The sequence below is a fragment of the Aphelocoma coerulescens genome, chromosome 2 (genome assembly GCF_041296385.1).
Source record: "Aphelocoma coerulescens isolate FSJ_1873_10779 chromosome 2, UR_Acoe_1.0, whole genome shotgun sequence".
NCBI classification, from domain to species: Eukaryota; Metazoa; Chordata; class Aves; order Passeriformes; family Corvidae; genus Aphelocoma; species Aphelocoma coerulescens.
This window is the reverse complement of record NC_091015.1, coordinates 104569618-104583871: the sequence shown is the minus strand read 5'-3', so window position 1 is coordinate 104583871 and position 14254 is coordinate 104569618. Positions and strand designations below refer to the sequence as shown.

The following is a 14254-nucleotide window of genomic DNA, read 5'->3' as shown; positions in this document are numbered from 1 at the left end:
GCAGATGAAATGAGAAATTCAAGGTGACTCCAGCTGAGAAAGAGCTGGTGAGAACGTGCAGCTGTGGTAACACTTGGGGTAGGGAATGGTTTGGACCTGTGTGGCAAGAAAAGAGACGGAACAAGTAGATATGCTCTGCTTTTTCTGGATAAGGTTACTAGTGGCCCTCTGAAAACACACCAGTGTGGGGAAGACCCTGATTTGTCAAAATAAATATGTGGGTCATTATTATATTGGTACAATATTTAAGAAGAGTGAATCAACTGGGTGAAACAAGTAGACACTTTGAAGACAAGAAGAAAAGGCTAAATGAAACACAAGAACCATGCTCATGAAACATAGAGCAAGCACAACTCATTCAGCTCCATTGTCAGTATGGGACAGAAGTGAAAAAGAAGAAGGAGAAGCTTGAAATGTGGGTTGAAAATCCACCTTGAAAAAGGAAGATCCCTTTACAAGCTGCAACCTAGAGAAGTGGAATCTTGCAAAATCTTCTGGACAACACCAGCACCAAACCCCCTCTTGCCTTGTGGCTGAGCCAGAATTTGATGGAGGTCAGCTTAGAAAACCCAGTGGCCCACAACTGTTCAAGTGAGAGTTCAAGAAAGAATCCAAAATAATTTGCATGGGGTGGAGGAGAAATAGCTGGAAGCAGAAGAGAAGCAGATCTCTAAATGGTAACTTGCCTGAGCAAAGCAGCAGTTAGCTCAATGAGAAACTCAGCAGAGGCTGTTCCTGAGCAGTGATGTGTTCAGGCGATGAGAGATGTGCCAGTGCAAACATGCTCTGAAACAATTCATGTCTCAAGGCAAAAGAGGCTGAGGCACAAGAGAATGCAAGAGCCACCCAAGACACTGAGATGAAGTCTGCAGAATCAAAGGCCACCACTTACAACCCTGAGCAAGTTCCTTGTCCTTTAGAATCGACTGACACAAATGCATCACTCTGGACAACTGAATCATATAATTGGCCTCCAGCTCTACAGCAGAAAGCTGGAGAAGAAATACTCACACGCAGGCTGAGCAACAATCCTTTTGTAAACTGGATCTGACAAGCCTGAATGCAACTCAAAATCAGACTCATCCATTCAAAAGCTTTGTGCTAGGGTAGGAATTAATTCTGTTTGGAGCAGCAAAATAATTACACCAAAGACCTTTCTACAACTGCTAATGCAACTCCTAATCCCTCTCTGCATGCAGGGATAATAGTTGGGGGTTTATATGTTCATAATCTTGTGATTCTACTTTCTCCAGCCATGAGCTGCCGTGTAAGGAGTTTTGGTTCAGGCATGAACGAAATTCTGGTAAGACTTGTTAAAAAAGCCCTCCATGTACTGTAAGTGTGCCCAGTGGTAGCCAGGAGAGGAATAAAGAGAACTTTGTATAAGCATACAAGAAGAATGAGGAGAGTGAACATGCTGGTAATCATGCAAGACACAAAAAGGAAGAGGCCTTACTAGTCAAGAGGACTTAAATCTTACTGTTACTTTGCTTTCGGTTTCATTAAAGAAAGTAGAAGTATTATCAATGTGAGAGCTGCTTTAATGCAGAGAAGGCAAAACAAAGCAGAGGAGGCACAAGGAATTCAAAGATGTTTCCTCAGAAACACTGAAATGACAAGAAATTATTTCTGAGAAGTACTGAATGCAGATTCAGGAGAAGAAGTGCTTGTATTAGGAATTACATCATGCAGGATGAAGTAGTAGGCACTAGTTTACTACCTTAAACTAGTAGAACAGATTTTAAAGCATTCTGCTGCATTAATGCATAACAAGATAATATAGCATTAGTATAATAGCAAGATCAATAGAGGTCAACAAGGATTTATCAAAATAAGCTGATTAGTCAATTAATTGATTTAGCATAAAGAAGTGTAGATTTCTTTTTAAAGGGCTGGACTGTGTGTCCTTGATGCAGCCTGCCATAAGGACAGGGCAAAACTGCACTGCACAAGGGGGGCAGCAGGAGACAGACCTGATCCCATCTGTGCAAAGGCTGCTAAACTCAATTCTGTGCAACTGACTGCTACAAAACCTTCCTCCCACCTGCCTGCTGGCAGTCCTGGAGGGCTGCTGTACAATAAGCAAGGAGATTCACTGCCCCTAGTGAAAGTAAAACTCAGAATTTGCTCTGCACAAGTATTTTCTGCAGTTTTATAGGTCATCTGACACCTCACATACATTGCTGCCAGGAAATGAGGACCAAATTAAACAATGTATATGCTAGAGGTGTATGAGAACCGAAAGCATTTGAAAATAACAATTGGCCCTTAGCAGTCATCATTATATTTTCCTTGCTGGAGAAAGAGAGAATTTTTTTTCTCTGATAGAGGTACATGATTACTACAGCAGATTGATGTCTGTTATAAACTATTTGTTTCCTTAATAACTCTGCTTTCAGTAAGAAACATGCATAAAGCATGAGACCATCAGTATTTTAAGAGCCAAGAAAAATCCAAAGGAGATCTGATACTCAGGGTTAAGAACTGAGAGTCACAAATTCTTGGCTGGAACCACGTGAGGTTTGTTGTGCTAGGCTTAGTGCTGAGCTACTATTCAGACTGTATAAATACATAGTTAAAGGTAGTAACAGTAAATCTAACCATAAAATAGAATTTAAAGGGATGGTACATTAATTAAGTTAATCAAAACATTGCCTGTCAGTAATTATGAGTGTCATAATAAATATTTTAAAATACTAAATTTACTCTGAATCATAAATGATAAATTTCTGTAAGATTAGCACCTCCCAGAAAAAAAAAAAAATCTGAGAAAATAAAAATTAGTTAAGTCAGACTTGAAAAACATTTGTGAAAAACATGTCCTTGTTACTTTAAATATTTTGAGGACAAATACACTATAAATTGTGTTAAATACAGTTCTAGATCAAAAAGAATACTGTAATCAGATAGTGTTGCCTAATGCCCATCAAGATGATGGGCAAACATCAACATTTTATAAGTTGACAACCATACTGGCTCTGCCTTTTGGGCTGCCTGCTCTCTGACCTGTCTGGAAACCCTTAAATCTTGGCAGTGCAAAAAACACCTAAATATCATCAATCAATAAGGATCAGGTGAGAAAATATGAAAGTATCCAATGGATTTACAGCTGAAGTTTCAAAAGCGAAGAAAAGCAAAGAGTTATAGCAGCTTCAGCCACATTAATCTGAAAGTACAAACTTGTAAGATAAAAGCTCAGGATAAACCTCCTAATAAGTAGGGCACTGCATTTTACTGCAAAGTGGCCTTTTTCTAGAAACAACTTTTATATATTTAAATAATAATAATCATTGAAATAAAAATGATTTTTGGAGGAAAACAAAGATGCAGAATTCGATTGGTGAAATCTAAAGGAAAAAAAATATCTGGGATCTAAGGAATATTCATATACCCTGGGAAACACTGAGGGGCTTAATACTCAGTGTACTGAATTGCTAGTTTACACTGTAGACAAATGGTGTGGGCTAAAGAATATTTTGCAATTTATATTCTCTAGATGATGACTATTATTGTGAAAAAGGACAATAAGTGTTAAAAATAAGATATTGATTCTCTAGAGAGAGTTTACGACAGGAAGAATAAAATGTACAGATAGTGTAATAACAGGCTGAGAGGTCAATGGGGAAAGAACAGGGATACAGGCAAGGCAAAGGCATTTTTAATGTGTTTCTGTTTTGTTTGGGTTTTTAGCTCTGGATATGATTTAGCAGCTGAAAATAAGAAGACAACACTGAGGATAAACTCCTCAGAGGGATTCAGGTTCTGAACTCCCTGACTGACCAAGCCCCTCCTCTGAACACTCTCCCTCTGGACTGGAGCAGCTGGGTGCTGCCCACAGCACAGGGATACAACTCCTGTGCCACTGCTTAGGTATCACAAAGTGCTACATCCTGTCATTATGTCTAGAGAGCATTTTGATTAAACTTTACAGTGATTTCAATCACATTTTGGAGATACAAAGGACTTACCGGCAGGAAGCCTTCTGAGTGGAATAAATGAATTCACATTTTCCATGTATACAGTAACCATTGAAGCTTTCTGAACAAGGTATGTGGTTTCCAATGTAAATGTCTTCTCTTTGATCACTGGCGTCTTGAAAAGAAATAGACACAAACAATTATGCATGGCTCTATGATGTTAATTAAAAACTCTCAACCAAGTATATTATATCCTTAAAAATTTGCAGTAAATAAAGGAGTAGAGAATGATAAAGCAGAGGCTTCACAGTGAAGTTTCAGAGGCACCTACAGAGATTTGCTAGAATGTACTGCACTGGAAAATGATCCTCAGAGACATCTAGATATGCTTTTTATATCAGGTTCCTCAAAAAGGAGAAAAGTGTTCATGACAGAAACAAACCAAAGCAGGAAGATCAGCAGAAGCTTTGTCAGTGGCACTGGGGCAAAGAGCTAATACATAGATAATACATAGATACAGAGAGCTCTCTCCCATGTGTAAACAGATGAAAAAAAACCCTCTAAAAAGGATTCGAAAAATGCTGAACCACATTTTATGATTACTGGGTAGAAAACTGCTGGATACAGCCCAGATCTGATTGGTACCACTGGTGGTTAAAGCTGAAATCAAACACACTTCAATAGCGTCTTCCTCAGAGAAACATTTTATGGAGAGAGAACTCAAAAAATATCAAAATGTGTTTAAAATACCCATTCCTTTGGGAAGTGTGCTGGTTTTGGCTGGGATGGAGTTAACCTCCTTCATAGCAGCTGATGGAGTGCTGTGAAGATTTCTGGCTGAAATAGTACTGGTAACACACCATTGTTTTGGCTGTTGCTGACAGGAGCTTGCACAGCATCAAGACTTCCTCTGCTTCTCACTCTGCTTTTCCCCTCAGCAAGAAAGAAGACTGGGAGTGGGCAAGAGCCTGGGAGGGGACACAGCCAGGACAGCTGACCCAAACTGACCAAATATGGTATGGGATATCCCATACCTTATGAAATCATGCTCAGCAATAAAAACAACAGTTTTGGTATTTCCAAGGTGGCAGTTGCTCAGAGACTGGCTGGTCATCAGCCTGCTGCAAGTAACAGATTTTGCAACACTTGGTTTTCTTCTCTTTTTTACCCCCCTTTGCTTCTTAAGCTGCCTTTAGCTTGACCAATGAGTTTTTCTCACATGTGCTTTCTTGATTCTCTCCTCCATCTCCCTGGGGGAAGCTGGGATGGAGCAAGCGACTGGTGGGCACTTAGTTGCTGTCTGTGTCAGCCCAGGAAGGCAGTCCCTCCTGACCCAACATCTTTCATGCTTCTGTCATGTTACCAAAATTATCCAAAGCTGTGCTCATTTTCAACCATTTTTCCCCCAAAATTTCTTTGGTAAAAAAGTCCTCAACACAAGTTGGTATTTCACAATGAACTTCTCTGAAGAGCAGGGATCTTAAGATGTGAACGTAATTCTGGAATTGTGTTCATTTCCATGGCAATAGATTATAGCTTCACAAACAAAAGACTAGAAAGCAAAAGGGAGTGTAAAGAAGAAATCTCTTATACAATTGCAGATATTTGGAATAACACCAGCAAGAAAGAGAAGGTATTTATACCAGACAAAAAAAGAGATATGCTGCTGTTTTAAGTTTTTCCTGAAAATGTCTGGAATGTGTTTTAATTAGGTTCTGGGGAATAAAGCCCAACCATCTATAAGAGCTTTTAGATATAAGGAAGCCTCTTGATTCAGACTATGTTTTGAAAACAAAGAAATATTGATACAAGAGAAGAACGTTGATTAATACTGATAATGTGTCCACCACTGAATTGATGGAATAGACTATGTCACAACATGTCTAAGAGGAGAAAAGTGGGGATGTCTCATCCCAAAACTATTGTCTCCCTCCTTCTACAAGAATTTAATTACTGTCATATCAGGTCCTAGTCAAAGGCTTGTAATGACCTACAGACAATTATATTAGTATGTTTAGAGAGCTGCACCGTATCTGGTTTTAACACATCTGTGTACTGACACAGAATGTGAGGCCCAGTGGAAAACTGAAAGGGGCATCCCCTGAAAAGTGGCCAGACAGCCACACACAGGTCAGAGGCAAAATTTATATTAAGCAACAAGATGTTAAATGCAGGAGGTGATTCCTAGTGTAAAACAGACATTTACCCCCTATTGACAGGAATCCATTTTTAATCAGAGACACCTGCTAGACTGCTTCAGAGCTTCAAAGTGAAATATCTAACCGGTGTAGGAGCCTTGAAAGAGTGACTGGATATAGTTCAAATACTTCACCAGGAGGAAGAATAATGCATAAAAACTGAAACCCTGATGCTCATGGTACAAGAAAACCACCAAGAGAGCTGAATCTGGTAAGAGAGACTTTTCTGATGTAACTTTAGGTAGCCATCTGCACTGCAGGAGGAGACTGTCATGGTTCTAGAGACTAAAAGATATCCATTCAGAGAACAGGGTTTAACAAGAGTAACTCACAGGAACTGAAAGCAAAAGCAAACAGGTGGGAGTGTGGACTGTTCTCTTAACCTGGAAGAAAAAAAGCAATTCACAGAAGTTCACTTCAGGCTTTCGCTATCAAAAGACTCCTGAGTACTGCATTAAAAATTTTCAAAACAACATTTTTTTCATGAAGCATACTCCCTTCATGCACATCATTTGCTGAATGTGAGGCCGCACGAGCCATACTCATTAATAATAATAATTATATACAATGGTTTTTCCACTAACTAGACTTCAAGGGTAGTTTACATGCAATGAATAAAAGGCTGTTACCTCTTTGGAATAGGAACTGAAAGTGGTGTTTCATTACATTACATAATAAGATGTATATTGCATTTGGTGCCTTTTATACCTTCATAATGTAAGTGAAAATTGACATTAAATCACTCCAACTGGTACATCATATGCAGTGAAAATAAGAGAATTTGTGAAAAGAGAAAAATATATGAAGATTTTCGGCACTGAATGACTTTTCAAGAGGAACACAAGGAATGTTGAAAGCCATGGTGGGATGGCTTTACTCAGAGAAGCCATGGGAGTGCAAAACAAGTACAATGACAGAAAAACTGAAGACCAGAGCTAACAGGGAAGGTACAAACCCCTTGCAACAAAACCTGCATCAAGACCAGCACTGAGGAGAAAGAACAGTGAGTTAGGTTCATTTGTGATTCCTTCCTCTGTGGAATAGAAGCACCCATTTGCAGACTGGATTCTCTTTTCAGGGAAGTTTTCTTCCTCCCTGGGACCTGAATTAGAGATGTCCCCACAAGACTGAAGAGGTTATTGCAACCTTCAGACTACTACCCACTCTTGTTCTTTCACGTGGCTACTAATGATGATGTAGCAACAAAAAGTCTGAGGTCAATCAAATGAGATTTCAGAAGCCCTGGGGACAACGCTAAAAAAATTTGGTGACACAGAGACAGTGTTTCCCTTCAATCCTCGCTATAATAAGGAGAAACTTGAAACAAACAGGAGAGCCCAGGATATCAATACCTTGCTCTGGGACTGGTGTTTACACCAAAACATTGGGGTTTTAAGTTATGGAAGAGACTTTGAGACAAAAGGTATGCTGGGGCCTGATGGGACCCACCTGTCCTAAAGGGTAAAAGGACTTTTTGGCAGTAACCTGGCAGGACTGACAGAGAGGGCTTTAAACTAGAATTGATGGGGGAAAGGGATGCCAACAGCATTGCAGTAGGTAAGGCACAGGTTGTCACAGCATCACCTGAGGGTAGCAAGTGCTAGTGGGAACACTTATGCTGCTCCTGGGAGCATGGAGAGCTCAGGAGCACATTTGAAATTCTTGAACACCAACTCAGACAGTATGAGAATAAAACAGGATGAACTGGAAGCACTGGTCAGCTCCCAGAGCTATGATATCACTGGTATTTGCATGACTTGGTAAAGTGAATCCACAAGTGGAGTGTTGAGATGGAGGGCTACAGGCTGTTCAGGAGCGACAGGCAGGGCAGACAAGTTGGAAGTGTCATGTTTTATGTGAGGGAGAAGTGATTGTACAGCACTTACAGTTAGTGCTGATGTGGTTGAGAGCCTCTGGGTGAGGGCTAGAGGGATGGAAAACAGGGAGATGTGGTTGTGGATGTCTACTACTGAGTGCCCAGCCAGGATGTAAGCACTGAGGACTTATTATATAAGCAATTATGAGAAATTTCTGGATTTCTAGCCCTTGTCCTTATGGGAGATTTTTAACTTCCCAGACATCACCTGGGAATATAATATTGCTGTGATGAACAGGACTTTCTTGACATTTGTAGGAGATAATAACTTCTTGTCAGAGGTACTCAGTGAGGAAAGCCCTCCTAGGCTTGCTATTTGTGAATCGAGGACTCATGGGGGGATGTAATTGTATGTGTCTGTCTCAGCCATAGTGATCATGAAATGGTTGAGTTTAATGGTTGAGCCTTCAGTGCAATGAGAAAAAAAGGACACCAGAGTTGCTTGGACTTGAGCAGAAAAAACCTTTAAGCTGTTCATGGAGCTATTTAGCAGAGTGCCCTGGCAATGTGCTTTGTAGGTGTCCATGAGCACTGGTCAAGTTTTAAGAAGTGCCATTTAGAATCATGGGAGCATTGCTGCATTGTAATTCTGCTGCATTGTAAGTCAAGCAAGTGGGGCAGAAGACCAGCTTGACCAAACAGGGAACTCTTTTTGGAACTCAAGAGGAAAGAGAATTTGTATGGTCACTGGGAGGGAGGTCAGGCGTCACAGGAAGAGTACATAGCGGTGGTTTGTATGTGCAGGGAGAAGACACAAAAGGCCAAAACTCATTTAGAACTGAATGGCCAGTGTTGTGTAAGATAACAAGAAGGGCTTTTTCAAGTGCATTGCTAGCAATAGGAGGTCTAAAGAAAGCATTGGAGTGATACTCGATGTGTGTGATCATCTGACTAGCCGGGATGAAGAAAAACTTGAGAGATTAAAGGTTATTAAAAGGTAAGGTAAGGTTCATGTTGGTGAAACATTTTCAATCAATGTGATTCAGCGTATCAGTTTACTGAAAATATTTTAAAACAACCTAACAAATACAGACTCATCAATTTTTTTCAGAAGTTAACAGAAAAGATGGGATCATGGCAGGGAGGCTTGTGCTATGTTATTTCATCAGGAAAGTCACAGCTTGGTGTCTTCCAGTGAAGTCATTTTCACAGCACTTGGAGGGAGTCCAGTCCTGTGGCCACTGCACAGGGTACTGAGCAGCTGGGCATCTTAGAGGAATACAGCAGGTAAAACTTACAAATCATGCACATCTTCCTGCTAGCCTCACAACACGCTCTAAGGAAGAAGCTGTTCACAGGTTTGTCTTGGTTACAAGAATCAAAACTGTAAGGCAGACTAGAAGGAACTTGTGTGCTCTATTTCATCATCTTGTAAACCGTAACCAAAAAGCACAAAGTCTGCACCGTACCTTTCACTTCTGGCCGATACTGCATGCCATCATCTTTCTTTCCGACTGCATTTGTGTCATCTGTTTCTAGGTGATAAATACATGCATGGTTACTTATTAGGAAAGGATATTTTCCAGACCCCTGCATGTGCATCACTGATAAGCCAGAAAAATATTCAAAGAAGTATTTTAAGTTGTAGTAAAACTGGACACACTCCCACGTTGTTCCTCCCATACAACCAGGTTGGTATCACATCTGGTCAGTAACCCCGGTGTCCAGACCAACACCTGGCACACCTCAAGCTGTAGGTTTTGAACGAAAAGCTTCACTGTGGTATGGACCTAGGTTATTTTGGTGTCAGTCTGTTTTGGTGTTGGAACTGCCCAAGTTACAGATCTAGATGTAACTGGCAAAGAGTTGGTGGAAAGCTGTTATTCTCATGAGAAAGTCCTAACTGCAAGCCCCCAAAACTGAAAGGTTACAGACATGATCAGCTACAAGGTAATAGACAGAGGGCTTCAGTGGACCATTCCAACAAGGAATGGAAAGGAAATTATAGAATCACTTAGGTTGGAAAAGACCCTTAAGATTAATGGATCAAAGTTTGTGCAATAGAGGCCCAACTTGACACACCCTGGGAAGCACATTTTACAGCCCACAGCAACAAGAGGGAAGATTTCCCACACAGGCATATTCCTTCTGTTCTCCTACCACCCCCTCATGTAAGAACTGTTGGATTATTGCTTAGATTTTCCCAAGAGCTTTTCCTGTCTTTCCAGGTAACGGCAGCCAGAGAAAGGTAATGTAAACACAGCACTGTGTGTGTAGCATCGGGAACTCAAAACTACAGGTGGTGAGTTCACTGATAACTGCATCACGGACTTCTGACCAAAAATGGAAAAGGGGAAGCTCTACCAAGCCCCATTATGTCAGAATTTACATTTACCAGAAAACCAAAATTAATCCTACCTGAGCAGTGCCCAAGATGCCTGATGTCAATCTGCTCTTGCCTCAGACACGACGCCTCTCTGACAAAGCATGGATTGTTATAGGAACTTCCATCAGAAGCACATACAGGATTAAAACTGTATCCACTGCAGTCTATGTTACATACACACCTGTTAATTGAAGCACACAGAAAAACAAAATTGATGTCCAGCAAACAAAAATTAAGTCATGTTAAGTCCTAAGTAAACACGAGCTCATGCAGCAATGCCAGGAGGGGAGAGTATGCTGCATGAGGATGCTGAAGAAGCCATTGACATCTCAGGCTTCCAAGCAGAATGTACAAAATTTTGAATAGATGCTTCAGTGTGCTTTTCAATAATGTATTAATGTTTCTTGTAGTTTTACTCTGATATCAATCTCATGGAATACACCTGAAAATTGGAAACACATTACTAGGAAGATTTACTACATTAATATACCAGTTTGTAGTGTTTGTTCTCTAGTGTGAACAAAACCAGAAGAATATTCTACTCTTTTTAGAGTCAAGATCCTTGAGGGGGAAAACAAACAGGACTCCCTTTTCTGTTAGGCAATAGAAGCAGTTCTATTTCGAAGGCTGTATAGACTCAATACGCTTGGTTAACTGTGTCATTTCAGCAAGACTTTCATTCATTCCTTTGAACGTTAACAATAGGTCTATTATGTTGCATTTAAAACAGGATTATGCAATCTGAATTATTTCATGTTGCATCCCATTAACATTTTGGTTGTTTAGGATGAATCATTTTCCAAACAATTTGCAGCTAGGGATTGTGAAATGAAAGTGGGAAAATGAAGACCTAGTGTGTAGCTGGTTCCTAACTACACAAAGGTAGGACAACCCCAGACTCAGACAGGGCTATGACCTGTTCATGTTTAGATGCTTTTGTAGCCCCAGCAAAAAGTCCTGAAATTTTACATTTGTGAATGGCATAGGAAAACTTTCCAACTTTCTAAGCCCCACACCCCCTTATTATTTTAATCAATATTCTGGTTTCTTCATTCTATTCTATTCATTCTATTCATTTTTATTTTGAATCAAAGTTTCTGTGTATGTTTCACATCACTCTACAAGCTTCCCTCCACCTTTGGGATGGGGTAAATAAGAAATGTGGCTGCAGAATGAGGAGGAGGACAAGGTGGCCACCATGTCCGGCTCTCAGTCATCCTCCTCCTGATGTTGTGAATGTGGGAAGAGCCACTCTGCACCTTCTGAGAAGGTGACAGTGGGCAAAAGGTCCTCTCCTTGCCAGAAAGCTCTACAGGGGGCAGGCACATGGTCTGACCATCAGGAGTTACCACTAGATTCATCTTGATTCACTCTTGTAAGTCACAGATGGGGAAAAATGTCCAAGCTACCAACTTACCAGGTTTTTTATGTTCTTTCCCACTGTTCCAGATAAAATTAAACAGATGTAGGTATGCCTCAGGCCAGTAACAAATCTTGCAGCAGAACCCAATTCCATGCTGCAGAAACACTGAAAATGGCCAGCATACTTTTATCTCTTCCTCTTCTTCCATGAGCATCTTTTTTTGCTTAATTTAAATATGCTAATTTTGCAGGTAATTTTTCATGCCTATGAACTTCAGATTACTTCTAGAACATCTCTAGTGCAAACAGGGTTTTAAGTGCAGCTGCTGACAGTGGAAAACTGCCCCAGTAATGAGTCTCTACACATCTTAGGGACCTACCTCCGAGTACCGATGAAGCCTCTAAACATCAATATGATGAACACATAATCTTTCTTACTAGAATTGGTGGTGGTTGTAAACTTTAGAACCAGGATGGAAATACTATTTTGTTTACATGCTCCCACATGATTTTAGGACTAATAAGGGGTTTATTAGGATTTATTACATACAAATAAAAGGCTCATGGGTCAGCAGTTATGCATACTTATTGACACAAACTAGCAGAGAGCTGGTCCTCATTTGCATGACACTGTCTGTGCATAGACAGATACCTTTGCTCACCCTTAAATCTGTCTGTAGTCACCATCCAATGTCTGTAGCATCTTGGTTATGGCTGGGTTTTGCCACTCCTGGTGACAAATAAGGTGAGTTTTGAAAATACTTTTTTCTTCCTCATGGTGACATTACAGGCTAGAGTTGAAACTGCTTGGAAACTGCTTATGTTTCCATGCTTTTCTGTGTTTAGATTTAACATCTAATATTAAATGCTTACTTTTTCAGAATTCTCAAATGCTTACTTTAGGGGTGGTTATGAATTCCTGACCCTGGTTTTCTGATCAACATTCCCAGTCTTACCTCTAGTCGTCTCTTCAATGTACAGAAATTTCAGAGGTTGACCCCCTCCACATGTATCTGATTTTCTCCCTGGTGCCACTAGCGACTTCTTTGCCTATGATCATGATGCCAAGTTGTACTTCCAACCTTCCCCAGCCAGTTACTGGTTACTTCACAGAGCTGTCTGCCATGTAAAAGCAGGTGGTTTAACTGGTTTAACTATACTGTGGCATAAGTAATAGTTGGCCTGATGTACTTTAAAAAAATTGAAACACTTATTCTAACATAAACCTATGAAGCCTTCCAGAGGTCTGAAAGGGACTACGTTCAGGCCAAGACATGGCTTGAATGTAATGCTCTGAAGGGACAAGGGCCTCCACAGATGCAGTAGTGTGGCAGAGAGGGAGCCAGGAGCACATGTTAGAAACTTGCACTCATCAGAGAGTCTGCATAGGGTGCAGTGAATTTGTTCTTGCTCAAAGACAGTTTACACTAGACCAAAAATACAGTCAGGACTGCGGCAAGTGCCAAATCGTGAGATGAGAGCTGTGACATATGGGAAGTGCTGCTCTTGACAGAAAACATGAAAAGAATGTTGTTTTTAACTGCTCGGTGTTTGTGAAGGTAAAACTGTGGGACAGAAAGTTGCTGCTCTGATGTTGCACATCAAACACTTCGAGCTGGAGCCTGGGTCCCTGTGAGAGGACAGTACCACCACAGACTGAAGAAGAGCAGCTCAGGAAAGTATTGCAAGATCTGCCAACAAACCCACTATGAAATACTGAAAATATGTTATATCCTGAAGTCAGAGAGCTACAGAGGGCAAACAATAGCTTGGTACTGAGATGACAGGAAATCCAGCTGCTTGATGGAAGCCAACTCCCCTCACCAGACAGTTTGGGAGCCAAAGCCAGGAAGAAGTCAAAGCTCAAGGCTGCCAAGCACAGCCCATAGGTCTGAACCATGCCACAGACCATACAAGAGGCACACAAAATATGTGAGAAGACACAGCAGACAGTGAGAATGAGCTAAAAGTGGTAGCAAAAAAAAAAAAAAAAAAAAAAAAGCTTAAAGGGCAAAAATCTTATCAGAGGCCTTTGCAGGCAGGAAAACCTGTAAGAGGCACCATGAACTATAGGCTTTGTTTACCTTCACAACTAAGACTGAAACTGAACACAAAAGTGCAGTCCTGTATTATAATCTGTTCCCTGAAGTCTCTCTCCTACTGGGGAGAGAGCACGGAGAGAACAAAAGGACAATGCAGAGAGCTGCTCATAAAGCAGGGCAGGACATACTTGAGATCATGAAGGGGGTGCAGGGACACCTGGGAGAAGCACAAGAGGGGCACCCAGGAAGAGAGTGAACCTTAACTGTAAAATTCAAAAGAAAAGAGTTAGTCACTTAAGGAAACCCACTTAACAGAACTGTGTATTAAGGACATCTTGAATGTGCTTGATGCTTCATACCAGAAAGAAGTGAATGAGTGCTTCAAATTTTTGCTGGAAAAGATTGCTGTAAAAGCCACACTGGAATAAAAGGAGTGAGAGCCCTACAAACATTTTTTTTCCACTATAACCTTCCTATTGGTTTTAACCAAAAGGATTTAAACAGGTAGTTAATGCTCCCCATTGATGGAGGAG

At 40.7% G+C, this 14254-nt stretch overlaps 1 protein-coding gene across 2 annotated transcripts in view; it reads right to left on the bottom strand.

The window, feature by feature from the left end:
* The window catches only part of TMEFF1 (transmembrane protein with EGF like and two follistatin like domains 1), a 113749-nt gene that overhangs the window by 3046 nt on the left and 96449 nt on the right, over nt 1–14254 (bottom strand). The window contains exons 6-8 of one of the 2 annotated variants that reach the window (XM_069005914.1): nt 10350–10498; nt 9401–9466; nt 3969–4092 (exon numbers count right to left, since the gene is read on the bottom strand). In XM_069005914.1, the coding sequence (XP_068862015.1) occupies nt 3969–4092; nt 9401–9466; nt 10350–10498 (339 nt within the window). The remainder of the gene's footprint in view (nt 1–3968; nt 4093–9400; nt 9467–10349; nt 10499–14254) is intronic. The other variant, XM_069005916.1, reaches the window with a different exon arrangement.